The sequence below is a fragment of the Mobula hypostoma genome, chromosome 5 (assembly GCF_963921235.1).
Source record: "Mobula hypostoma chromosome 5, sMobHyp1.1, whole genome shotgun sequence".
NCBI lineage: Eukaryota > Metazoa > Chordata > Chondrichthyes > Myliobatiformes > Myliobatidae > Mobula > Mobula hypostoma.
Genome location: NC_086101.1, coordinates 37,348,974 through 37,376,506, shown reverse-complemented (window position 1 = coordinate 37,376,506; position 27,533 = coordinate 37,348,974). Strand labels below are relative to the sequence as shown.

The following is a 27,533-nucleotide window of genomic DNA, read 5'->3' as shown; positions in this document are numbered from 1 at the left end:
ACTGTCATCCACCCAGTTACATTAATTCCATTTTAATTCTCCACTCGTTCCCATCAGCTCCCCCAGATTCTATCTCATATGAGGCAACATTCAGCCACCTGTGCAATCCTATGACCACTTTGCACTACAATGGACACGTTTTGTTCTAATTGTTTTCTTTCATGCATAATTTTGAACACTTTATGTTTTTCTTGCAAATGTTAAATTGTTCTGTACCTATGATGCTGCAAGTAAGATTTTCATTGCACCTGTGCATAGATATACTTAATACATTGTAACTCCTCTTTCCTAATCACATGTCCAATGAAGTTACGTTGCCTTTTCATTATCTCATACATTATTTCTCTTTTTGTGTTTGCTCTGTTCATGAGGGAAAGGGTAGAGGAGTCTTAAACAAGGGGGTATAAGGTGAGAGGGGGAAGATTTAAAGGGGAACATGAGAGACAACGTTTTCCACACAGGGGGTGGTGGGTATATAAAAACAGCTGACAGAGAAAGTGGCAGATCAGATACAAGTAAAACGTTTAGAAGACAGTTGGACATGGACATTGATTAGAAAGGTTTACGGGCCAAATGGGACTAGCTCAGAAAGACACCTAGGTCAGCAGTGTTGAAATGGGCTGAAGGGCCTGTTTCTGTTCTGCATAACTCTATGACTGAAAGGTCACGAGTCCAGATGCTGACTCCACTTCTCTCATCACTGATACTGCCTGACCTGCTGCGTGTTTCTGGCATTTTCAGTTTTTTGCTACTGGAGAATGAGCTAAGAATAACAGCACAAGAAATCGGAGCTACCTTTGGGTTCCCTGGGCTGAACCATTTCATGTAATTGTTGATCTGCTTGAAAACAAATCCTCTGTCCATCAATGAGAAGCACCTCTGCAAGGAAATAGACAAAAAGGAAAATTAATTCCAGGACGGAAAGTTGTGCTTAGATTGTTTCTACAGAGGCTGATATATTTTGGGTAACGTTTGCTTCGTATAACATTGGATTTGAGGGAGAAGCTAAGGTGGTTCTAACCTTAATAAAGACAGCGAGGCTGTGGTTTGCGTTTCGAGCCTCTTCCAATTTGTCTTTATACTTCTGAGTGATGTGCGGCATTAACAGGTTAACGAGCGTCTCTACTGTGTGCTGGTAAGAGGCAGGGAATCGCTGGTTCCGGAATAACTAGATAAATCAGAACATAAAGTCAGTAACCGCTACTTGCATTGCAAAGCCTGTCCCTTATTCACAAACTTCCAGTACTTCCTGATCACTGTGATCTCCAGACCTACAACTCCTGGTTTTCTGGACTCTTGATCAACCTCATCTTTAATTGCCCGTCACCAGTGGCCGTGTCTTCAACTCCTTGGGCTCCCAAGCTCTGGAATTCCCTCAATAAATCACCCCTCCCCCCCCCCCCATCTCTCTTTCCTTCAAGATATTCCTCAAGCTTTGGGTGACAGGATCCCTCCCTGAGAGACTTGCAATTTTGTTTTATGACTCTCCCACAATGCTCTTTGAAATACTTTACCAGGTTACAGGCAAGTTGTAGTTAGGCTGGGCGTGGTATGACGCAGTTCGTAACCTTAGTTTAATATGTGTATTGTTCAGGCTCAGCACTTCTGGCAAGGCTGACATACATTATTCTTCACTAACTACCACTGAGCTGAGTAGCTTTCTGGCCAATTCAGACGGCATTTAGGAATCGGTCACACTTCCCTCCCTGAAGCACGCAGGTCCTTCAAAGTCCCTGACGGTTCCTTGAAGGACCTCGCTGCACCATCCAAAGGGGAGCAAGAAGCCTTAGGCTAATATTTACGCTTCAATAGGACCAAAGCAGATTTTTTGACTGTGTTCTTGTTGACATTTGTGGAATCTTGCTGTGTGCTATTTAGAACACGGTACAGTGGAGCATTACATTGGCCCAAGATGTTGTGCCAGGATCACAGTCATAAAGCCCCGGACCACAGAAATGGGCCCTTCAGCCCATCAAGGCTATTCTGTACCCACTTGTTTTTATGCCCCATCCCATCTAGATCCGCTGCACCATAGCCCTTCATAGCTCTCTCATTCACGTACCTATCCAAACTGCTCTTAAATGTTATAATTTTTCCACTGGCAGCTCATTCCACACTTACACAAACTGACTTACATAAACATTCCCCACCATCAAAACTTTCCCTCCTACAGAAACCTCTATTTTTCTTTCATCCATGAGCCTATCTAAGAGTCTCTTAGATGTTCCTATTGCATTAGCCTCTACTACCATCTGTGGCAGCGTGTTTCTGGCACCTTCCACTCTCTGTGTAAAAGATAACAACCTCTGATATTTCCCCTAACCTGTTCTCCAATCACTCCAAAAGCATGTCCTCTGGTATTGCCCGAGGGAAAAGGTGCCGGAATTCCACTCTGTCTATTCCTCTCAAAATCTTATACTGTACACCTCGATCAAGCTACCTCATATCCTCCTTTGTTCCAAAGAGAAAGGGCCTAGCTCTTTAACGTTTCCTCACAAGACATGCTCTCTCACCCAGGGGTAAAATGTCCTCTGCACCCCCGTCAAAGCTTTCACATACCTTTTTATGTCATGCTTTGCAGCTAACGACTCCTTGTTGAGATGGAGGCATTGTTTCCAGCACTGAAACAGGCCCATTTACCTGCTCTAGATCTATATCCTTCTTTGCCTTGGTTACATAGGTGTTTACCTCTTCAAGGTAGTGACTGTATCTGATTCCCCCAGCTCCTCTGGCAGCATATTCCAGATAACAACCATTCTCTGTTTAAAAAAAAAACTTGCCCCACTCACATCCTTTTTAAATCTCCTTCCTCCCACTTTACACCCATGCCCCTTGGTTTTGATATCCCTACCAGAAGGAAAAAAGATTCTCACTAACAAAACCTCTCAAAATCTTTATCTCTATCTGGTCACTCCTTAGCCTCCCCTCACTCCTGGGAAAACAAACTCAGTTTGTCCAATCTCTCCCCAGAACCAATCCAGGCAACATCTTGTTGAATCTCCTCTGCAAATCCTGAAGCATTGGAAAATCAGCAGCTAAGTCGCATACAATAAACCTTCACAAATAGCAAGTGATAGTGATCAGAGGATCTGTTCTGTGGTGCTGGCTCAGAGCGAACGTTGGCCAAGGGGCAGAGACCAACCCCGCTTCCCTGAACAATGCAATGGGATGCATTATGTCCTATCTAACTGTTTCCGGATCTTGCCATCAAAGGGACTTGAGCTCACTGCAAATCAGGAGGCTTCAGTGTCCACATTCAATGCTTCCTTTTCCGTGGCTTTAAGCTACTTCAACCTTTCCCACAAATCAATCTCGACCACAACAAACGTGGCAGTGTTGCAGAGTTCAACAAAAATTCATGCTTTTTTTGGGTCTGTAAAGCCCCACAGCTGTTCACCCAGTTGTAAGGCGAGAACACAGGAACAGATGCACTGACTGTGTCTGGAGACATCTGTCACCTCAACCAATTGCCCGGTGTGAGCGACTGTTGAAAATGACAAGTGCCTCACAACTGAACTAATTCTGCTCCATCTACTTAGCAACCAGCTGTGTGTAATAATTTATCAAGATGCCCACTAAAATTAGTTCAAAAGGAAAGGCACATTTATAACACAAAGAGATCATTCAGCCTGTCTACTTCATGACAGCCTCTCCACCCTCACCCATCTCCTTCTCTTCTGTATCTCTTTCCTGGTTCCTGTCTCTGCTTGTCACCTCAACTGTGATGCACTCCCCATTTTCTGCACTTTCTGGCATTCTCAGCAACTTGCTTCTGGATGTATTCATCAAAGGCAGAGTTAGAGGGGAAGTCGGAGATGGGGTTATGAGCTGGATTCAGACCAGAGGGAAAGAGAAATGTTTAAGCTTAAAAAGTTGTTCATTTTGCTGCCTTGACACTCTCCAGATAAAGTTGCTTCTCCTGAACTACCAGTTGGATTTACCTATCTTTACCTATCCTTCATCTACCTATCACCCCACACGTTGTTGACGTTGTTAGTCATTATTTCCCCTTCATTAAACTATGTTCTATGTTTGATTATGATTTCCATGTCTTGCTATTAGTTCTTTGCTTGAATCTCATGTATTTTTTGGTGATAGAGAGGTGTCACACTAGTGGTTTTCCAATCCTCGGACACTTCCGCAGGACCCAAGGAACTCTGAAAGAGTACTGAAAGCTCGTTCATCAACACCTCACCCAACCCAAAGACAGTAATCCTCTGAGCCATCTGTATTGATACTAATGCATCTACTGTCTTGTAGCCCCTTTGGGTAAGCTCAATTTTACAGAGGGAGAAAGATCATTAAAAAAATTCTCCTTCTGGCCCAAGTCTAACCACAGCCCACAGTAACCGTGCAACACAGCAACACCGGACAGGTGACTGCCTACCTTCAGTTTGCTGGTTTCTATGAGGTGCTGTGCCATTGACTTTATTAACGCCTCCAGGAAAAACCAAGAATACTAGAAGCAAACAAATTTTTTAGAATTTTAGAAAGAAGAATGTAAATTTCAAACAGGTATTAAAAGGATGAATTAATCTTCTCAAAGAGCATCAAATGGTTAGCTGGTTGCAGTCATGATATAATACACAGCACTAATTATCCATCATGGACAGAATACTGGCGTGGGTGAATTTCAGCCGCTGCTGGTTTGGTCTGGTGGAGAGGCAGAAATTAAATGGTTAAATTTACTGGACTAGTAATCCAGGGGGTCTCATGGTTACCATGGTGGGATTTCAATGACGGGCTCTCGATCACTGGTTCAGACCAGTGGATTAAGGCATCTCAGTGACCTGGTCTCGTCACTTGAGCTGCTTCACTAAACTACGAGGGTGGTTAAGTTAAACCTACCTTGAGCAGCTTGTTGCAGGTGAGAAAGTCAGCCGTGGTCTTCAACAGAACTGTCATGGACTTAGTTAACTCTTCATGAACGGTCTTGCACTTTGATGAATTCCAGGGCTCGGTTTTGAAAACAAACTGAAGACATCAAACAACATGAGGAAAGGATTAATTTTAGCTCATTCATCAACACCTCACCCTACCCATCCTGAGCCAGCTGTGTTGATACTAACATAAAACGGGTAACAAAACTCTTAACAGTAAGGGCTTTGCACTGATCTGACACAATCTTTCTTTGAGCACCTCGGGCTCCTACTACGCCTGCCAAACAGGTTCAATGAAAGGCTCCCGATTTGCATCAGGAGAAAAAACAGAATTACAAAGCGTCTCTGACAGAGCTCCCAAGGCACTTTACAGGAGATGTTTCAAATAAAATTTGACAGTCGGTTATACAGGATAATATTAAATCAGATAATATAGCTTTTAACATACGTCAAGTGAGAAAGGAGTACAAGGAGGATCAGGGCTCAGACAGCTGAAAGTATGGTTGTCAATAAAAGAGCAATTAAATCTGAGAATGAGCAAGGGAGGGGAGGGGAGGGGGAGAGGGGTGGGAGAGCGGTGAGAGAGCAGTGAGAGAGCGGTGAGAGAGGGGTGAGAGAGGGGAGTGGGGAGAAGGGTGAGAGAGGGGAGTGGGGAGAAGGGTGAGGGGGAGTGGGAAGAAGGGTGAGAGATGGGAGTGGGAAGAAGGGTGAGAGATGGGAGTGAGGAGAAGGGTGAGAGGGGAGTGAGGAGAAGGGTGAGAGGGGAGTGAGGAGAAGGGTGAGAGGGGAGTGAGGAGGAGGGGGAGAGGGGAGTGAGGAGGAGGGGGAGAGGGGAGTGAGGAGGAGGGGGAGAGGGGAGTGAGGAGGAGGGGGAGAGGGGAGGAGGGGGAGAGGGGAGGAGGGGGAGAGGGGTGGAGATTTGAGGATGAGTTGTCACTGGAGAGAGGTTATAATCTGGAGCTTGCTAGCTGATGGAAGCCAGTCCTTGAAATTCAATCAAAGCAGCACAGAATGAGAAATCCTGGAAGTACTCTAAAGGTCAGGCAGCATCTGTGAAGTGTAAGTGCTCCATGTTGACAACAGGACAAGATTAGTGCTTGAGAGAGAATAATTTGGAGGATTATGGGGGAATGGGACTGACAGAAAGCAGCAGAGACACAATGGGTCAGATGGCCTCTTCCAGAGCCAAAATAATTGCAGGCTCAGCTCTAATTTCAGAGGTTGCCGGCAAGTGCTGGGGAGAGGGATCAGGTTGGATCAGTTCACCCTCAGCTGATTTGGACTAAATGGCCCTGGACAACCATTTGACAAATGATCTGCAAGAGCAAACAAGAATCCCATCTGCACTGCTCACAACACAGTCTCCAAAGCTCAGCTACAGCTAACAACATTGCATGCTCCTGCTGGATAATATACATCACTCATCACCTTAATGTAGGACCTCAGGTAGTGCTCCAGACCCTCGTGACACTGGGAGACGATGTGGACAAGAACCCTAGGGAGAGAAGGAAATGAAATGTATGCATTTGTGCACAATGCTCATCTGAGGTCTCAGAGAATTTGACATTTCAGCTGTTGTCACTGTAAACAGACGGGTCAGTACACCACTGCAGATGCACACACGACGGTAAAACACGTGGAGGCGTGAACGGGCCAAGGGGTGGTGGGGGCGAAGAGAAGGAGTGATAAAGTGGTTCATAAACTCATTTCAGGGAACAGCAAATGCATGAGAGTTTGAGTGGTGGGCAGAATCATTGGGTGTGGGGCAATGGTGCCAAGGAGATAGGAATGTGCGGCGGGGGAGAGTCATGAGACGGGGCCACCAGAGCAGGTGGGGCAAGAGGACCCCCATGAATGGGCCCACAGGTCGAAGGTGGGTGGAGAGACGGGGGGGGGAAACGCGGAAATTAAATGGGGCAACGTTCGCAAGGACAAGCCGACAAGCAGCCAGGCTGTGATTAACTCCGTGTCCAAAGGGACGAGACACTGATGCCCTCGCGCAGCTGGGACACAACACCAACAACTAAAATACTGCTGCCCAGCTCAACCCAACCCCCACAGGGTCCTGCTGCTGACGTCCTCGAGCCTGCCCAACAAACACCGCACGGAGGCTTTGTTCTCCGCACCATTTGCTCCTCACTGGGGCACTGAACAAATGCAGATGGGTGAAGACAGACTGCCACAGGTGCTGCTAATCCAAGGCCGTGGCTGAGAGACGGCTACAGTTTCCCATGCCCAGCAGTTCGGGGACATTTAACTCTGCAGGGTTTCAGGAAGTGTAGGACCTTTTGCCTCGACATTGACCTGCTCCCCACCTGGTCACGTTCACTGCAATGTCCTCGTGTGTGGCCCGAGCAAGGACTCGGAACAACTGGTTCAGGATCGTGGGTAGGAAGTTAATCATCACGTGGCCTTCCATCGCGTGCAAACTCTGGAGGGAAAGCAAGAAGAAAGGCTTTATTTATTTCTCCTCAGCAGGGCTAATGTTTTGTGCCCACCTCAACGGTCATGAGCCACACTGGTGAATCGCTTTATAGAGTCATACGGCACGAAAACAGGCCCTTCGGCCCAACTGGTCTGTGTCGACCATGATTTCCCATCCAAGCCAGTGCCACTTGCCCATAACCTTCTAAACCTTTCCTACCTGTGTACCTGTCCAACTGCCTTTTAAAAGTAGTTATTGAACTTGCCTCAACCACTTCCTCTGGCAGCTCATTTGGTAACATAGCGGTTAGCCGATGCTATTACAGCTCAGGGCATCAAGAGTTAGGAGTTCCATTGTAATAGTAAATTATAAATTCTTCCAATGGAACCCTTCATCGAAGGGTTCATTCTCATAACAGTATCCAACAGGTCAGCATCCAATATGTAAGGAAAAGTACTTAAATACTTTTGTAAGAAATGTTTAAGTTGGAGATATTGTAAAAAGTGTGAGTATGAAAGAATATTTATCAACTAATTGTTCAAAGGACATCAGTCTACCTTCTTTAAATAAATCCAAAAAAGAATTAATACCTTTATTTTTCTAAAATAAAAAAAATTTGGATCACTCAAAAGAAAGCTTAAAAAAATAGTTCCGATAAATTAAACTACAAAGTTTAAATTTTTTAAGATTAAACAAAATTGCGGAACTGAAGCCAAGTTTGTAAAGAATCTCAAGTGATGCTATGTCTCAGTTTGGAGAAAATTAGAAGTCAAATCTTTGAACCTATGTTTGATTTTGAGAAAAGATGGAGTTCATTTGCTCCTTATTATCATTTGAGTTAATTGATGGATTCTCCACGATCTAATTGTCAATTTTTTTTGGTACCTTTTTTTTGCTGGTGGTTTGATGTTTATCTTTAGAAGCTTTATGTATGACGCATGGCTCTGGGATTGAACACCTCATGGGATTTTTCTTTTTCCCCACTTTTCTTGCTTAGTAGGGTTTTTTTTCCATCACAACATTTTTTCAATCTTTATACAATTTTTTTTTTCTTGAGACATTCTAAATGTTGTTTACTTTGATGTACTCATGTTTATTTTGGAAAAAAATAATAAAAAGATTTGAAAAGAAAGAAAAAGTTAGGAGTTCAATTCCTGCACCATCTGTAAGGCGCTTGTACGTTCTCCCCGTGACCGCATGGGTTTCCTCCAGGTGCTACCGTTTCCTCCCACAGTTCAAAGAGGAACCGGTACCAGTAAATAGGTTAATTCGTCATTGCAAACTGGTCCATGATTAGGCTGGTGTTAAATTGGGGCATATCTGAGCGGCACAGCTCGATGGGCTGGGGGGCCTATTCCCCCCAATATAAATAAATACCTCCCTCTGTGTACCCTTCAATTTCTCCCTCTCACCTTCAACCTACGTCCTCTAGTTCTTGAATCTCTGATCCTGGGAAAGAGACTGAGTGCATACACCCTGCCTAATCCCCTCATGAGTTTATACACAGCACCTCTGTAGGATCACCTCTCAGCCTCCCACGCTCCAAGGAATAAAGTCAGCACTACTGGAGGTCTGGAGACGCATGCAGAATGGGAAAGGAAATTTAAATGCTAATGCACAAATCTCATAGCCTTTTCTCTCCCTTGGGTTCTTGTTCACATTCTCAAGGACAGTAGTAAACCAAATGTGTTTTAATGACAACCCGGTAATTTTTAACACAACACACATAAAAGTTGCTGATGAACGCAGCAGGCCAGGCAGCATCTCTAGGAAGAGGTACAGTCGATGTTTCGGGCCAAGACCCTTTGTCAGGACTAACTGAAAGAAAAGCTGGTAAGAGATTTGAAAGTGGGAGGGGGAGGGGGAGATCCAAAATGATAGGAGAAGACAGGAGGGGGAGGGATGGAACCAAGAGCTGGACAGGTGATTGGCAAAAGGGATATGAGAGGATCATGGGACGGGAGGCCGAGGGAGAAAGAAAGGGGGAGGGGGGAAGCCCAGAGGATGGGCAATAATGGATGGGGTACGAGGGGGAGGTGGGGCATTAACGGAAGTTTGCGAAGTCAATGTTCATGCCATCAGGTTGGAGGCTACCCAGACGGAATATAAGGTGTTGTTCCTCCAACCTGCGTGTGGCTTCATCTTTACAGTAGAGGACGTCGTGGATAGACATATCAGAATGGGAATGGGACGTGGAATTAAAATGCGTGGCCACTGAGAGATCTTGCTTTCTCTGCCAGTAATTTTTAATTTGGTTATCATTATCGAGAACAGCTTTTTACTTAAACCTAGTCAATGAAGTGAATTTCAATTTCCAAGGTGCCATGGTGGGATTCGAACTCCTTAATTCAAGACTCTGGATTTGAGTCCAGTAATGCCGCTGCTATTTGTCTAGACCAGGGCATGTTAACACAACTGCTCCAGCCTGGTAACACTGCTAATGACAACACTGGGTCATAGTCCTGCGGTGTCCTAATCATCCCACAACTTCCTTCTGCCCACCTGGAGGTTGACACCTCGTGAGTCACCCACCATTGGCAACAGGAGACAAAGGTGGCCATATTCACAGGCCTCGCTGCCTTCTGGACGAGGGTGTTGAACCAAACCCCATTACTCACCTCAGTTTATGGCCTATGGCCCTCTCCTAAAGAAGAGCAGAGGTGACCTCCTGGTGCTCTGGCTGATACTCACCATTCTACTAACATCTAAACATTGTTTCATGCCGTTTGTGGGAGTAGGAACCACGATGTCTCACACCCATTATTGGTTCAAAATGCCGAAACTGTTACAAAAATGCTTTGGAAAATATGTCCATTCTGAACTATTTATAACCAAAGTTTTTCACCTTCAACTCTTCCGTTAACTGCACTGTTAAACCTGCTCAGGTCAGGAGGGGAAAATTAAACTCTCATTCACCAAAAGGAAGTTGTGCTTGCAGTGCCCAGGACAACAAGAACTAGGGTGTACAACAGAAATGCCTGAAATGTACAGTTGTCCCTTTCCTTGTACCACAATTTAACATCTGTACTGGCAGCCAGCTGGATGAGGGAATAACTTCCAGGTCCACAGGGATAGCATCTGGGAAGTGAGACAGATAGGAAAGCTCACTCAAAGGGCCAGCAAAAGCTCAAAGGGCCAAGCGGCCTCTTTTATGTTGCGTCATTCAATGACTTTACAAGGAGGCAGGGCACCAGTGAGCAACTTTATACCTTTGTCTAAGATCAGCAAGGCTGACGAAACCAAAATGTTTTATATGTCAGGCATCAGTAGAAATGTAACTGACGCTAAATATAACCAAACATATTAAAAAAATAAAATGCAAAAGAAACACAATGTTTGGGATAACAGTTTGCCTGGGGTAGAAATTTATCCTGTCACACAAATAACTTACGAAATTCAACAATGATTAAGCATACCAGGTTTCTAAAGCCAATACAACTGTATTTTAAAGTGAATTATGCTTCACTGAGGATGAACGTCTACCTGTCATTGGCTATTTACATAAATTGGATGAGAAAAAAATAATGATCCACCTACACCCAACTTGTTGAGGTTGTTAGTCATAATTTCCCCTTCACTAAACTATGTTCTATGATTCACCTTGTCGGCATTACAAAGATGAAGCAAGCGTCATGCTGTCAGTGAAAAGTAAAAGAGCTTAGTGGAGGTGACAGCGCTGGCTTGAAGCTGCAAACTCACCTTCAGGAACTTGACCAGTTCTGATCCAGAAGCTTGAGCTCCCGAGTCACACTTCTGGCAATACTGGAAGAAGTTGTTGAGATGTTGGTCCTGCAGACAATACAAGAAGAACATCAGACCCACGGACAGGAGGTGGTCCTTCCATCTTCCTCCACCACTCTCTGGATGATCATAGCAGACCCAATCTTGACCTCAGTACCATTCCTACACAACCCTCCCCAACACTGCAGTTCAAATATCTGCTTGTCTCTGCCTTAATGTTCTTTTGACTACTTCCAAGAACAACTACGTTACAGAAGCAGCTACTGTTTTCTTATTAAGCTGCCATATTAGATTCTTCCAGAGGATGCTCTACTTTTTAACCAGAGAATCAGAGGGATCTAGGACCCACAAACCACTGTACACATGCTTCAAGAAAACTTTATTCCTGAGTCTTCATACACAGACTTGTTGGTTACAGCTCTTCAAGGGCTCAGCCAAGTACACTTAAAAACATGTTGAGTATTTCAGTCTCCATCAACCTTGCCAACCTTTGGTGAAAAAGTATTTCCTCAACTTGCCTCCAATTACTGCACCAGTTATCAACTTTCCCACTAAAGGTCAGGAGATGCTCTATGTTCACCTGTTGCAGCTGCTGGAAACCCATCTTGAATAATTCCTCTCTCAGCTCCCCTCTTTCAGAGGAATCAACCCCAGCCTTTGTGATCTCTCTGTTCCAGCCTGGCAACACCTCATAAACCAACCCGCTGGGTACGGGCTGGCTCCCAGCACAGCAAACTTATTTGTCCCATTCTGCCTCTCCCCATTTCCCTTCACCTTATTCCCTGCAACTTATTCTCTCTCGCACACACCCACTGACTCACCTTTTGGATTTATTTGTCAATTATCCAACTAACCCACACATTTTAGCACACAAGGAGGACATACAAACTCCACACAGAGAGCACTGGAGACCGGGACTGAACTGCAGCACTAATTGAGGTACCTCTCTGATAGCCACAATGGATTTATTGCACAACCTCCCTGTTTCTGTATTCTAGGCATTGACCAATAAAGTAAAAATCTCGTCTCTTAACAAGTCATCTACCCAAGCATGCGAGAAAGGAAGATCATTTTATGAAGCACTGAAAAATATTAATTCACTCACAAGTAAATATTAAAAAGCCTGTAACTGCCATTAACAAGGACAAGTGCAACATAATCAATACCTTAAAACAAAGTTTCAAACACGTGAGGAACTGCAAAGAAGACAACTACTAACCTGAGTATAGACCGTCGACACAAGATGTGTGGCAACTTTGAAAATGTGCTTGGCTCCATCCACCCATTTGATTTCAGGACCAGTGTGCTGAAATGTCAAACGAAAACAGTCGTGAATCTAAATTATCTGAATCACAATAAAACTATATTTTGTAGATTTTCATCATAATCGGTTAACCCTAAAATATACTCATCATTCCAACGCATCCTCATTGTGAACTAGATTGGAACATAGAACAGTACAGCACATTACAGGCCCTTCAGCCCACAACATTGTGCTGACCTACAGTATATAAACTTACTCCACAATCAATCCAACCCTCCCCCTCCCCCCTCAAGGCCATAACCCTCCAATGTTCTGACATCAATGTGCCTATCAAAGAGTCGCTGAAATGTCCCTGTCATATCAGGCTCTACCACCATCCCCAGTAGTGCGTTCCAGGCATCTGCCACTCTCTATGTAAGCATTTTCCCTAATCTTTCTGCCACTCATCTTAAGTGGATGGCCTTTGCCACCTTGAGGGAAATGTGCTGGCTGCCCACTACACCTCTGCCTCTCATAAACACCTCTATAAAGCCACTTCTCATCCTTTATTGCTCTAAAGAGAGAAGCCCTAGCTTACTCAGCCTTTCATCATACAAGTTCTGTAATTCAGGTAAATCTCTGTAAAGCTTCTATATCCCTTGCATGATGAGGTGACCAGAGCTGAACATAGTGTGGTTAACCAGAGTTTTACAGAGCTAGAACTTTATCTCAAGGCCCTTCAACTCAATTTGCAGATTGATGAATGCCAGCAGAGCTTACACTTATTTAAATACTATCAACTAGCGTGACAGTTTGGATTACTGGTGGCAACTTCAGAAATGAGTTGCTCACCCTTCCACTCTACACTGTTCAATAACCTCATGGCTGATCAGACTTTGGACTCAGTTCCATTTTCAAAGATCAAATACCACCTTCAAAGACCAAATCAATCAGAGGTTCTCGGTGACAGAAGGTAACATACCCAACCTTGCAAAATGTTTTTACTCTTGCCTTTAAAAGACTAAAGTGAAAAATAAACTAACTATGCATTCTACTCCCTTTGAATCATAGGTCAACTCTGAGATGTAAAATCCTAATTGTGGTTAAAGGTTCTATACTCAAAGCTTTGAATTTTTGCCAACCTGCCAGTTTGGGATCTGCTGCTGGAAGGAATGGACCCAGCTGTAGAAAAACACCCAACAATTTTGTCACCTTTCTGAATAATTTACCTGCTGTGCCCAACTCTCCAGCCTACATGACTCATACCCTATCCAGTCTGTGTAGTTACACTGGGCACATGACAGACTGCCGATGCTGGAACCTGGAGCAACCACAATATCTGCTGGAGGAACTCAGTCCTGACGCAGGGTTCTAACCTGAAACAGTGACAGTTCCTTCGCCCCAGCTGCCCTCCTCACTCATAGATACAGCTCACCACCTACTGAGTTCCTTTAAAACAGGGATTCCCAATCTGAGGTCCACTGATCCTTCGGTTAATGGTAGGAGTCCATGGGATTAATAAAAAAAGGTTGAGAACTCCTGCTCTAGAAAATAAATTGTTGTGCAGTTATTCCACGAATTGGCCCCTCTGATCCATGCTGGTGATTTACTTCACACCGGTCTCCTCCTACCAATCTTCCTTTCCCCCATCCAGCCATCTTCTTCCATACCTCACCCTCACGTTATCAGTAATGGGATTAGAATTGGTTTATTATTGTCACAATTACTGAGATCCTTGTCTTGCATACTGTTCGCACATATTAAATCATTACACAGTGCACTGAGACAGAACGAGGTAAAACAAGAACAGAATGCAGAATAAAGTTAAGCAGCTAAGGAGAAAGTGCAGTACAGGCAGCCAGTAAGGTGCAAAGTAGGTTGTAAGGTCCAGAGTCCATCTTTCTGTCCTAGGGAGCCAGTCAATACAGATCTTGATTTCTTGCAAAGACCAGAGTCACTTAGACTTCAGTAAGGAGTGGACCTTCCAGCTCATCCCTGGTTTCTGGTTTGGAAACACCTGGATGTCCTCTTCCCCTGAGCCATTCCCTGAACCCAACCCTGTTCTTTGCCTCCATTTCTCCCAGTGGGATATGTAAAGGAGAAGAAACCAAGAAAGGATGATATAACCAAGTGAGAATTGGATGAGTGTTGCAAAGATAAGTGCACAGACAGGATGTATTCACCCTGCTACCAAAGGCTGTCAAGTCATTCAAGTCAGTCTGGGCTAACAATGATGTACGAGGAGAGAGCTGCTTGTGGTGATTGGGTAAATAGAATAGGAGGTTTGACAATAGATTTGAAAAGAAAAAAATGCTTAAAATGAAAACAAATATACTCACTTAAAGCACAAAACCCTAAAGGAATAAGGGATTCATCACCGACTGACGAGAGAAATTAAAGATAGAATTCAGGCAAAGGAAGAGGCTTACATGAGGAAATCTGCAGGTGCTGGAATTTCAAGCAACACACATCAAAGTTGCTGGTGAACGCAGCAGGCCAGGCAGCATCTCTAGGAAGAGGTACAGTCGACGTTTCGGGCCGAGACACTTCAGGCCGAGAAGGGTCTCGGCCCGAAACGTCGACTGTACCTCTTCCTAGAGATGCTGCCTGGCCTGCTGCATTCACCAGCAACTCTTATGTGTGTTGAAAGGAAGAGGCTTATAAAGTAGCTGCAGGCCTCAGGATTGAGAGTGTTTAGCAGTCCGTAAAGGAAAACCAAAAAGAATATAATTTTATGATGCCATTAGTTGGATTGGCACCATGGAAGGCACAGACATGATGGGTCAAATGTGGTGCTGTGCTCTGTTCTAAATATGCATGGCCTTTGAGGAAAGCAAGAGCTTCAATGTGTACTTCTAAAGAATAGGACAGGCAATGGGAAATGTAAGATCCTTACAGAGATCAAGATTTGTAATGAGGAATATTGAACTGGAAGAAGTAAAGAATTATCTTGTGTTGATCTTCAAAGAAGAAAGCATAAAAACCTAGCAGATGTATTAGAGAAGCATGCTCCAGTGGGATGTGGAACTGAAAAATTGCCTTAAGTAAAGATAGCAATGATAAATTGAAGTGCTCGAAAGCTGGGAAATCCCAAGGAGCCAGTGATCTACGTCCTCAAGCTTTGAGTGAGGTGGTATTGAAAATAATGAACAACTGCTGAATCTGGAACTGCTCCTATAAATAAGAGGGTGGCACGTGGCCTCAGGAGGATGTGAGAAACTGGAAATTACCGTCAGTGGAAAGGAAAATACGGGAATCTACAATAGGGATATAATTACAGGAAACCTAGAGAGAGAGAACAGGACTGAGCAGAAAAACACACGATTCGGCAGATTCAGGAAATCCAGAGCAACACACACAAAATACTGGAGCAACTCAGCAGGAGGGGCAGCATTAATGGAGAGGAATAAACAGTCAATATCTCAGGCTGAGACCCTTTATCAGGACTGAGCAGAGCCACTATGGATTTCTGAAGGAAAATCATGCCAGGCTAATTTTCTGGAGTTGTTTGAGGACGTGACCAGTAAAATAAATAAGGAGGACCCAAGGTTTGGGTGTATTTGGATATTCATATGGCTTTTGATAAGGTCCTGCAGAGGAGATTGTGCAACAAAGTTAGAGCACAAGGAATTTACTGACATCGACTGAGAATTGGTTATCAGCCAGAAAGCCAAGAGTAGAATAAAGAGATCCTTTTCAGGTTGTGACTAATGGGGTACAGCAGGGAATCAGTGCTTGACCCCAGCTATTCACAACTTACATCAACAGGTGGCTAACAGTCACACAGCCGAGCTAGCTGAACCCTCTCTGTAACTTGAAACTGGGTTTCTCTCTAACTATTTGCAGTTCCAAGGAAAACATCTTTGACGCGAAATGCTAACTCTTTCAGCCCGATCTGCCGAGTTTCTAAAGCTTCTGTTTATTTATTTATCTTTAATTTATTTAGCGAAACAACATAAGAGTAGGCTCTTCCGGACCTTTGAGCCATGTCGCCTCAGCAAATTCCGACAAACCCAATTAACCCTAACCTGATCATGGAACAATTTACAATGATCGATTAACCTGCTCGGTACGTCTTTGGACTGTGGGAGATAACCAGAGGGCCCCGAGAAAACCCCCCCTTACAGAACACCGCCAGAACTGAATTCCAGAACACCACGAACTACAATGGCGTCACATTAACCGCTACTCTACCACTTGACAGTAACGTCTCCCAAATCTGCACTGGATGATTACACCAGTAACGCGTGGAATGGGGTATGGTTGCACACAACTGCATTTCACTGTAGCGGCTGTGATTAAGGTTCCGGAGTCTGGCAGTGTGGAAGTCCCAGGCTGCATGAAAACACCACCCATTGTTCATTTAAGAGGCACTTGGACAGGTACACGGAGGGGGAGAGCTTGAATGGATATGGACCAAATGCAGGAAACTGGGGCTAGCTGGATGGCCACTGTAGTCGGCATGAACTCAATGGGCTGAAGGGCTTGTACCTACAATATATTGCTCTTCATGAACTTTAATTGCAGTCACTTGCAGACAGATGGTTTACCAAATCACTGGCCTTCTGTCAGTGACCATGATAGGCACCTTATGTGTCTACACCCAGTGGCCAGGAGGAGGCACAGACTCTTACCTTTCCCATTCCCAGCTCCTGGTAGCTTAAGTAACCAATAGGTAGATTGGCTGAGACAGCGACCTGATTCTCGTTGGTCACCACACGACCATCTTTCAGAATGGGCAGCCAGGCATAACCAACTGCAGGAACAAGACGAGAAGCTGTTTAAACAATCCGCTGAGAGCTCAGAGATTTGGATCATGACTAAGCAGTTGGTGGAGTGGCCACATCACTGCATATAGTGACGTGTCACATGTGGTCAAAAGCATCTCAATGGCTGAATGTCAAAGTGGGGGAGAAAGTCAACACATCTGGAAGCAAAGACCCGAGAGCATCCTTAAGACGTGGATTACAAACGAGCTGAATTAGGAATACAAGCTGAAGTTATTGTGGAAACCAAAATTAATATTGACGTACAGACAATTTATTCACAACCAGAAGAGGCTGAGTCAATGGTCGGCAAACAAGCAGTGAAATGAGCTGACTACAAAGGCACAGGCATGTCTGTGGGGAGAATCTTCCTTTTGCCCCCACCACTCGATGCCATCAAATACCATCTCAACGGGATCTCTGCCTGTGATGAGTGAAGGACTCGGGAGTCTGCAAAGCTGATACGTGTTCCTTAGACTAATTCTTTAAATTCTTAACATGAAATAAAGACTGGTTCACAGCTTAACTATTACACACAAACATCTGAAACTGAGAAAAATTGAATTTTGAAATATTTTTGAGAGAATTGCAACTCACACATCTAAAATGCTAGCTCTAAGTTCGGTTGTGGTCATCACCACCAGAACTACGTGGCAGTACCTTTTACAAAATAAAATGAAGAATGTCCAAATTTGGGAACAGAGGCACACCTGGTCCTTATCATGTTGTTCCTTGTGGGCAATGTTATGTACAAATTGATTGTGGTAATAAAACAAACCCACACGTTGTATAAAGGTGCTAAACTGGCTTTAAGGTGTGATGTGGTGAGAGATACAACAGATATTCCTCTAGATACTGTTAATATCCTCCAAGAGGACAACCTTGTCGTGGTTTGGAAGCTTGTGCGCCTCAGTGACCTGCAGAGCTATGAAGGCTGGAGTTGGGGCTTTATGCTTTGTCTCTTAGGAGGGTCACCCATACCAAACAGGTCAAAGGGTAGAAGCCAGACCAAGAACGGTCCAGCAGTCCTCCAGGATTGTGAGTTCAGCTCAGGGCTAACAACCTTGACTGGTAGCACAAAACTGTTACGGAAACAGCAATGAAGAATCTTTCTACATCTGAGTGCAATTCCTGAGTCTCCACCCGGGCCTTGCATGACCGACAGTCGTGAAAACCAAGTGGAAGCTGCTGACACGATGAAGGAAGCCCTCAAAACCACAAGAGATGGAGGACCTTCATTGCTGCCCTAAATGCCGACACTCAAGAATGATGGTAACTTAGACCTTGTGACTCAATGGTTTCTTTCTTCTTGGTGGTGCCTTTGCTCGAGTTGTCACAGCTAATGTGGTAGAAGGTGAATAACAAGTGATGCTTCTCGTGCAGTTGTGTTGGGAGCTCGACCTTAATCTGAAACAGAGACAGAAATACCATCAAATATCAAAAACCAGCTGAATTCAATCAGTGTTGGTTAGCTCTGTAAGTTATTTAATTGAGGTCTTAATCAGAAAATTCTCCGGTTCAGTAAGGCAGCACAACCACACCTTCTCAAGGGTGATTAATGCTGGACCAGCCAGTGATGTTCAAATCCCAAATGAATAAAATTCACAGAGAAATATACTTTCAAATTATATTATAGGCATCCGCTAGTCTCGTGAGACCATGGATTTGCGCCTTGGAAGGTTTCCAGGTTGCAGGCCTGGGCAAGGTTGTACGGAAGACTGGCAGTTGCCCATGCCACTGAGAGAGTCTCCCCTCTCCATGCCACCAATGTTGTCCAAGGGAAGGGCATTAGGACCCATACAGCTTGGCACCAGTGTTGTCGCAGAGCAATGTGTGATTAAGTGCCTTGCTCAAGGACACAACACGCTGCCTTAGCCAAGGCTCAAACTAGCGACCTTCAGATCACTAGACAAACACCTTAACCACTTGGCCACGCGCCAACGCACTTTCAAATAATGTAGGCCATTCAGCCAGCTGTCACAACAATCCTATTCCTCACTTCCCTGTAATCTACATTCACGCCCATCAACTCTCCCTACCCCTGATACTACAAACAAACTCAAGGGTAGCTTGCAGCAGGCAAGTAACCTACTAATCCCACACAAGTCTGGGAGCAGAAGGAAACCGGAGCACCAGGTCAGGGGTTGGGGGGGGGGGAAACACACACGGGTCATGGGGTTGGGGAGAAACACACACGGGTCATGGGGTTGGGGGGAGGAACACACATGGGTCATGGGGTTGGAGGGGAGGAACACACACGGGTCATGGGGTTGGGGAGGAACACACACGGGTCATGGGGTTGGGGAGGAACACACACGGGTCATTGGGTTGGAGGGGAAGAACACACATGGGTCATGGGGTTGGAGGGGAGGAACACACACGGGTCATGGGGTTGGGGAGGAACACACACGGGTCTTGGGGTTGGAGGGGAGGAACACACACGGGTCATGGGGTTGGGGAGGAACACACACAGGTCATGGGGTTGGGGAGGAACACACACAGGTCATGGGGTTGGAGGGGAGGAACACACACGGGTCATGGGGTTGGGGAGGAACACACACGGGTCATTGGGTTGGAGGGGAAGAACACACACGGGTCATGGGGTTGGAGGGGAGGAACACACACGGGTCATGGGGTTGGGGAGGAACACACACGGGTCTTGGGGTTGGAGGGGAGGAACACACACGGGTCATGGGGTTGGGGAGGAACACACACAGGTAATGGGGTTGGGGAGGAACACACACGGGTCATGGGGTTGGGGAGAAACAGACACGGGTCATGGGGTTGGAGGAGAGGAACACACATGGGTCATGGGGTTGGGGAGGAACACACACGGGTCATGGGGTTGGAGGGGAGGAACACACACGGGTCATGGGGTTGGAGGGGAGGAACACACACGGGTCATGGGGTTGGAGGGGAGGAACACACACGGGTCATGGGGTTGGGGGAGGAACACACACGGGTCATGGGGTTGGGGGGAGGAACACACACGGGTTATGGGGTTGGAGGGAGGAACACACACGGGTCATGGGGTTGGGGGGAACACACACGGGTCATGGGGTTGGGGAGGAACACACACGGGTCATGGGGTTGGGGAGGAACAGACACGGGTCATGGTGTTGGAGGGGAGGAACAGACACGGGTCATGGGGTTGGGGAGGAACACACACGGGTCATGGTGTTGGAGGGGAGGAACAGACACGGGTCATGGGGTTGGGGAGGAACACACACGGGTCATGGGGTTGGAGGGGAGGAACAGACACGGGTCATGGGGTTGGGGAGGAACACACACGGGTCATGGGGTTGGGGAGGAACACACACGGGTCATGGGGTTGGGGGGAGGGACACACACGGGTCATGGGGTTGGGGGGAGGGACACACACGGGTCATGGGGTTGGGGAGGAACACACACGGGTCATGGGGTTGGAGGGGAGGAACAGACACGGGTCATGGGGTTGGGGAGGAACACACACGGGTCATGGGGTTGGGGAGGAACAGACACGGGTCATGGGGTTGGGGAGGAACACACATGGGTCATGGGGTTGGGGAGGAACAAACACGGGTCATGGGGTTGGGGGGAGGGACACACACGGGTCATGGGGTTGGGGAGGAACACACATGGGTCATGGGGTTGGGGGGAGGAACACACACGGGTCATGGGGTTGGGGAGGAACACACACGGGTCATGGGGTTGGAGGGGAGGAACAGACACGGGTCATGGGGTTGGGGAGGAACAGACACGGGTCATGGGGTTGGGGAGGAACACACACGGGTCATGGGGTTGGGGAGGAACACACACGGGTCATGGGGTTGGAGGAGAGGAACACACACGGGTCATGGGGTTGGGGAGGAACACACACGGGTCATGGGGTTGGGGAGGAACACACACGGGTCATGGGGTTGGAGGGGAGGAACACACACGGGTCATGGGTTTGAGGAGGAACACACACGGGTCATGGGGTTGGGGAGGAACAGACACGGGTCATGGGGTTGGAGGGGAGGGACACACACGGGTCATGGGGTTGGGGGGAGGAACACACACGGGTCATGGGGTTGGGGAGGAACACACACGGGTCATGGGGTTGGAGGGGAGGAACAGACACGGGTCATGGGGTTGGGGAGGAACACACACGGGTCATGGGGTTGGAGGGGAGGGACACACACGGGTCATGGGGTTGGAGGGGAGGAACAGACACGGGTCATGGGGTTGGGGAGGAACAGACACGGGTCATGGGGTTGGGGATGAACACACACGGGTCATGGGGTTGGGGAGGAACAAACACGGGTCATGGGGTTGGAGGGGAGGGACACACACAGGTCATGGGGTTGGGGGGAGGAACACACACGGGTCATGGGGTTGGGGAGGAACACACATGGGTCATGGGGTTGGAGGGGAGGAACAGACACGGGTCATGGGGTTGGAGAGGAACAGACACGGGTCATGGGGTTGGGGAGGAACACACACGGGTCATGGGGTTGGGGAGGAACACACACGGGTCATGGGGTTGGAGGAGAGGAACACACACGGGTCATGGGGTTGGGGAGGAACACACACGCGTCATGGGGTTGGGGAGGAACACACACGGGTCATGGGGTTGGAGGGGAGGAACACACACGGGTCATGGGTTTGAGGAGGAACACACACGGGTCATGGGGTTGGGGAGGAACAGACACGGGTCATGGGGTTGGAGGGGAGGGACACACACGGGTCATGGGGTTGGGGGGAGGAACACACACGGGTCATGGGGTTGGGGAGGAACACACACGGGTCATGGGGTTGGAGGGGAGGAACAGACACGGGTCATGGGGTTGGGGAGGAACACACACGGGTCATGGGGTTGGAGGGGAGGGACACACACGGGTCATGGGGTTGGAGGGGAGGAACAGACACGGGTCATGGGGTTGGGGAGGAACAGACACGGGTCATGGGGTTGGGGATGAACACACACGGGTCATGGGGTTGGGGAGGAACACACACGGGTCATGGGGTTGGAGGGGAGGGACACACACGGGTCATGGGGTTGGGGAGGAACACACACGGGTCATGGGGTTGGGGGGGAACACACACGGGTCATGGGGTTGGAGGGGAGGAACACACACGGGTCATGGGGTTGGAGGGGAGGAACACACACGGGTCATGGGGTTTTAGGGGAGGAACACACACGGGTCATGGGGTTGGAGGGGAGGAACACACACGGGTCATGGGGTTGGGGAGGAACAGACACGGGTCATGGGGTTGGAGGGGAGGAACACACACGGGTCATGGGGTTGGGGAGGAACAGACACGGGTCATGGGGTTGGAGGGGAGGAACAGACACGGGTCATGGGGTTGGGGAGGAACAGACACGGGTCATGGGCTTGGGAGGAACAGACACGGGTCATGGGGTTGGAGGGGAGAAACACACACGCGTCATGGGGTTGGGGAGGAACACACATGGGTCATGGGGTTGGGGAGGAACACACACGGGTCATGGGGTTGGAGGGGAGGAACAGAAACGGGTCATGGGGTTGGGGAGGAACAGACACGGGTCATGGGGTTGGGGAGGAACACACACGGGTGATGAGGTTGAGGAGGAACACACACGGGTCATGGGGTTGGAGGGGAAGAACACACGGGTCATGGGGTTGGAGGGGAACACACACGGGTCATGGGGTTGGAGGGGAACACACACGGGTAATGGGGTTGGAGGGGAGGAACACACACGGGTCATGGGTTTGAGGAGGAACACACACGGGTCATGGGGTTGGAGGGGAGGGACACACACGAGTCATGGGGTTGGAGGGGAGGAACAGACACGGGTCATGGGGTTGGGGAGGAACACACACGGGTCATGGGGTTGGGGAGGAACACACACGGGTCATGGGGTTGGAGGGGAGGGACACACACGGGTCATGGGGTTGGGGAGGAACACACACGGGTCATGGGGTTGGGGAGGAACACACACGGGTCATGGGGTTGGAGGGGAGGAACAGACACGGGTCATGGGGTTGGGGAGGAACACACACGGGTCATGGGGTTGGGGAGGAACACACACGGGTCATGGGGTTGGAGGGGAGGGACACACACGGGTCATGGGGTTGGGGAGGAACACACACGGGTCATGGGGTTGGGGGGGAACACACACGGGTCATGGGGTTGGAGGGGAGGAACACACACGGGTCATGGGGTTGGAGGGGAGGAACACACACGGGTCATGGGGTTGGGGGGAGGAACACACACGGGTCATGGGGTTGGAGGGGAGGAACACACACGGGTCATGGGGTTGGGGGGAGGAACACACACGGGTCATGAGGTTGGAGGGGAGGAACACACACGGGTCATGGGGTTGGAGGGGAGGAACACACACGGGTCATGGGGTTGGGGAGGAACACACATGGGTCATGGGGTTGGGGAGGAACACACACGGGTCATGGGGTTGGAGGGGAGGAACACACACGGGTCATGGGGTTGGGGAGGAACACACACGGGTCATGGGGTTGGGGAGGAACACACACGGTTCATGGGGTTGGAGGGGAGGAACACACACGGGTCATGGGGTTGGGGAGGAACACACACGGGTCATGGGGTTGGAGGGGAGGAACACACACGGGTCATGGGGTTGGAGGGGAGGAACACACACGGGTCATGGGGTTGGAGGGGAGGAACACACACGGGTCATGGGGTTGGAGGGGAGGAACACACACGGGTCATGGGGTTGGAGAGGAACACACACGGGTCATGGGGTTGGGGAGGAACAGACACGGGTCATGGGGTTGGAGGGGAGGAACACACACGGGTCATGGGGTTGGAGGGGAAGAACACACGGGTCATGGGGTTGGAGGGGAACACACACGGGTCATGGGGTTGGGGGGAGGAACACACAGGGGTCATGGGGTTGGGGGTGGAACACACAGGGCTACACAGAGAACATGCAAACTCCCCAAGGCCGGTATCGAACCCAGGTCGCTAGAGCTGTGAGGCAGTGGCTCTACCTGCTGTACCATTCAGTACATTTGCCTCTGGGATGGGAATGCTCACCTCATCATAGAACTCCGGGTATTGATGATGATGCAATACCACAGTGAAAGCACACTTTGCAAAGACAGGACCTCCAGGTCTCCCGTAAATACACTGTACAGAGAGCAGGGAGACAGTAAAGTTTACCTTTTTTTTAATAAAAATCATAATCTTAAACAAAGACTTCACATCTTCATTTACACATTGGTATCAGGGAGCCACATAACCTGCCAGCCGCTCTCTTTACCATCCCTCTCTGCTCCTACCCAATTCTCCATTACCCCCGCCCCACCTAGCTGACCTACCATCCCCTGCTTTGCGCCTTCCTCTCACCTCTTTATACTGACCATCTTCTCCCTCCACTCAGTCCTGATGCAGCAAGGCCACCATATCTTTATTTCTGCAGATACTATCCAACCTATTGAGCTCTTCCAGTAATGACTGTTTTTTGCTCTCAGTATGACATTAGTATACAGCCTTGTTAAGACAAAGAAATGTTCTGCCCTGGTCATGTCATAGAGATATTAGGAAGAATTTGCTGGGAAAAGACCAAAATGGAGATATTGTACCCATGAGCAAGTTATAAGGCTATAGTTATCGTATCCCACTGTTACAAGACTAATAAGGCTCTCCCTACATAAGTTGGACTCTTGACTTCACAATCTACCGCATTATGATTGTGCACCTTGTATTTTACCTCCACTGCACTTTCTCTGTAAGCTGTTACACTCTCTTCTGCATTGTTGTCATTTTACCTTGTCCTACCTCTGAGCACTATTACAATGAATTGGTCTGTGTGAATAGTATGCAAGACAAAGTTTTCACTGTCTTGGTACATGTGACAATATTAAACCAATTCTATTTCCATTCTTTTCTCCTGAGTGTTCCAACTGCAATATGACTTGACGGAGGACAAGGAGTAGGAAAAGATTTGATAGGTTGTAATTTATGGAACACGTTACAGATTATGAAACACCTAAACCTGTGGACTATTATTACAGGGAATTGGATATATTTTATTACTGTCACACATAGCGAGATGGAGTGAAAAGCTTATCATGCATACCGTTCAGTCATTACACAGTGCACTGAGGCAGTGCAAGGGAAAACAACAACAGAATGCAGAACAAATTGTAACAGTTACACATAAAGTGCAGTGCAGGTAGACAATAAGGTGCAAGACCATAAGGAGGTAGATTCTAAAGTCAAGAGTAGATTTTATTACAAACAAGAGAAAATCTGCTGATATTGGAAATCCAAAGCAACACACACAAAATGCTGGAAGAATTCAACAGGATCTATGGAAAAGAGCACACAGTCGACATTTTTGGCCAAGACCCAAGGCCCTGATAAAGGATCTTGGCCTGAAATGTCGACTGTTTATTCTTTCCATAGATGCTGCCCGGACTGCTGAGTTCCTCCAATATTTTGTGTGTGTCCATTTTGTCATAGCAGGGTAACCATTCAACAGTCTTACAATCACGGGATAGGAGCTGTCCTTAAGCTTGATGGTATGTGCTTTCTGGCTTTTGTATCTTCTGTCTAAAGGGGAGAAGAGAAAATGTCTAGAGTGCGGGGGGGGAGGGGCCTTTGATTACGCTGGCTGCTTTACCGAGGCAGTGGGAAATGCAGTCAGAATCCAAGGAGGGGAAGCTGGCGTCACTGATAAAACCAGGTATGAAATATGAAGTAGAGATTTAGAGGAGAATTTTCTTGAGTATCTGTAATACATTACCTGAAAGAATGGTGGAAGCAGAGTCACTGATTATGTTTATGAAGTGTCTACACAAGAAATTAGATCAAAGAGGAATAGAAAGCTGTGTCTAAATGCAGGAAAATGGGATCAATGCAGATGGGTCAATGTAGATATGGGGGGGGGTTGTTTCTATTCTGTGTGACTTATTTCCAGTACAGCTCTGAATAAACGGACTGCTCATTCTGAAACTGAGATCCATACACCTCTCCGCCACCCCCTCACCCAATGGCTGGCATGGTATAGTTAGCAACAATGGAGAATCTTGCAGTCCGAATCATACTAACCCTCAGAGGTTGTGAATCTTCATCATCAGAGTCCCTGAACTCCATGCAAACCGCAATGTTCCTTGCCTGAACAAAAGGAAAATAAAACATCTTACATACTTGGAGCTGAAGACCGACTCAGCTGGTCTGGATTACAGCATCACTGTCAACACACAAACCGTTCCAACAGCACTTGTCTCAGTCAGAATCACTGGGAGTTAGCTACAATACATACAGGATAAAACTCCATTAATCCTGCATACTTGGGAATCTGGTGGTGCTGGATGGGAGATTTTCTGGAATGTTAGACTCTATTTCCAAAATTTGTGTTTAAGATCTAAACTCAAAGTCAATTCCAAAGTTTACTGTCATATGGAAGGTGTAATAAAAAATCTGCTTGCAGCAGCATCACAGGCACAGAGCATCATATAAACAATTAGTATAATTTAAACATCATATAAACAGTTAGCATAATTTAAACATTATAAAAACAATTAGTATAATTTAATCATAAAAACAATTAGTATAATTTAAGCATCATAAAAACAATTAGTATAATATAATCATCATAGAAGCATATAAATATTGTAATTTTCCAGTGAATCAGGTAAATTTAATAACATCATAGGAATCGGGGACGCTGAGGAGCTCAAAGGGAGCTTAAGATTGGACAACAGTCTCATTAACACAAAGAGATTCTCAAGATGATTGAAATCCAGAGTAACACTCACAAAATGCTGGAGGAACACAGCAGATCGGGCAGCATCTATGGAGAAGAATAAACAGTCAGCAGACTCTTCATTTGGACTCAGTGAAGTCTCGGCCCAGAACATTGACTGTTTATTCCCCTCAACAGATGATGCCTGACCTGATGAGTTCCGCCACCATCTTGTGTGTGTTACAGTCTACTGCCACACGTGCTTTGTTTTTACGTATTCAAGGGAGGAGCTCAGCACTGTCAAGGCCAATCTTTCAGAAGACAGTGGAGATCTGAATTCTGGAGCTCTAGCAGCCCCTCGGGAGAAGGCACTCTCAGGTACTGTCTGGATAAAGGGCCGGGATTTAGATCCAATGTCAGTGAAGGAGCAGTAGATGCTACAATTAGGGGAAATGCTATCAAACAACTTTATCACATTACTTCATTGCATGCTGTAGGTGGCACATACTGTGGTCACAAAGTGCTGGTGTGGAGGAAATGATTGGGGAAGTGGATGGATGACAACTTAGCTGACTGCTCCGTCCAAGATTCCTGAACTTTTACATATCCCAGCATCTGTGGATTGATCTGGATGGCATCCATCTACGTTAACTATTGCTGGACCAGCACACAGGTGGGTAAATGGAGAGTAGTCCTTCGCACTCCTGGTGGAAATATTCTAGAGAGCCAGGAGGTGAACCACTCACCACAAGATATCCATTCTCCAGCCTCATTTTGCAGTCATGAGAGTTAAGATAACTAGTAC

The 27,533-nt window shown here is 47.1% G+C and overlaps 1 protein-coding gene across 7 annotated transcripts in view; it reads right to left on the bottom strand.

Annotated features, from left to right (window-relative positions):
• LOC134346774 (dedicator of cytokinesis protein 9-like) overlaps nucleotides 1-27,533 on the bottom strand; it is a 365,134-nt gene that overhangs the window by 97,164 nt on the left and 240,437 nt on the right. For all 7 annotated transcript variants that reach the window (XM_063048402.1, XM_063048406.1, XM_063048404.1 and 4 more), the window contains exons 18-29: nucleotides 26,092-26,157; nucleotides 24,073-24,165; nucleotides 18,339-18,462; nucleotides 16,924-17,045; nucleotides 12,266-12,352; nucleotides 11,005-11,094; nucleotides 7,196-7,311; nucleotides 6,309-6,375; nucleotides 4,849-4,974; nucleotides 4,388-4,459; nucleotides 1,022-1,168; nucleotides 796-879 (exon numbers count right to left, since the gene is read on the bottom strand). In XM_063048402.1, the coding sequence (XP_062904472.1) occupies nucleotides 796-879; nucleotides 1,022-1,168; nucleotides 4,388-4,459; nucleotides 4,849-4,974; nucleotides 6,309-6,375; nucleotides 7,196-7,311; nucleotides 11,005-11,094; nucleotides 12,266-12,352; nucleotides 16,924-17,045; nucleotides 18,339-18,462; nucleotides 24,073-24,165; nucleotides 26,092-26,157 (1,194 nt within the window). The remainder of the gene's footprint in view (nucleotides 1-795; nucleotides 880-1,021; nucleotides 1,169-4,387; nucleotides 4,460-4,848; nucleotides 4,975-6,308; nucleotides 6,376-7,195; nucleotides 7,312-11,004; nucleotides 11,095-12,265; nucleotides 12,353-16,923; nucleotides 17,046-18,338; nucleotides 18,463-24,072; nucleotides 24,166-26,091; nucleotides 26,158-27,533) is intronic.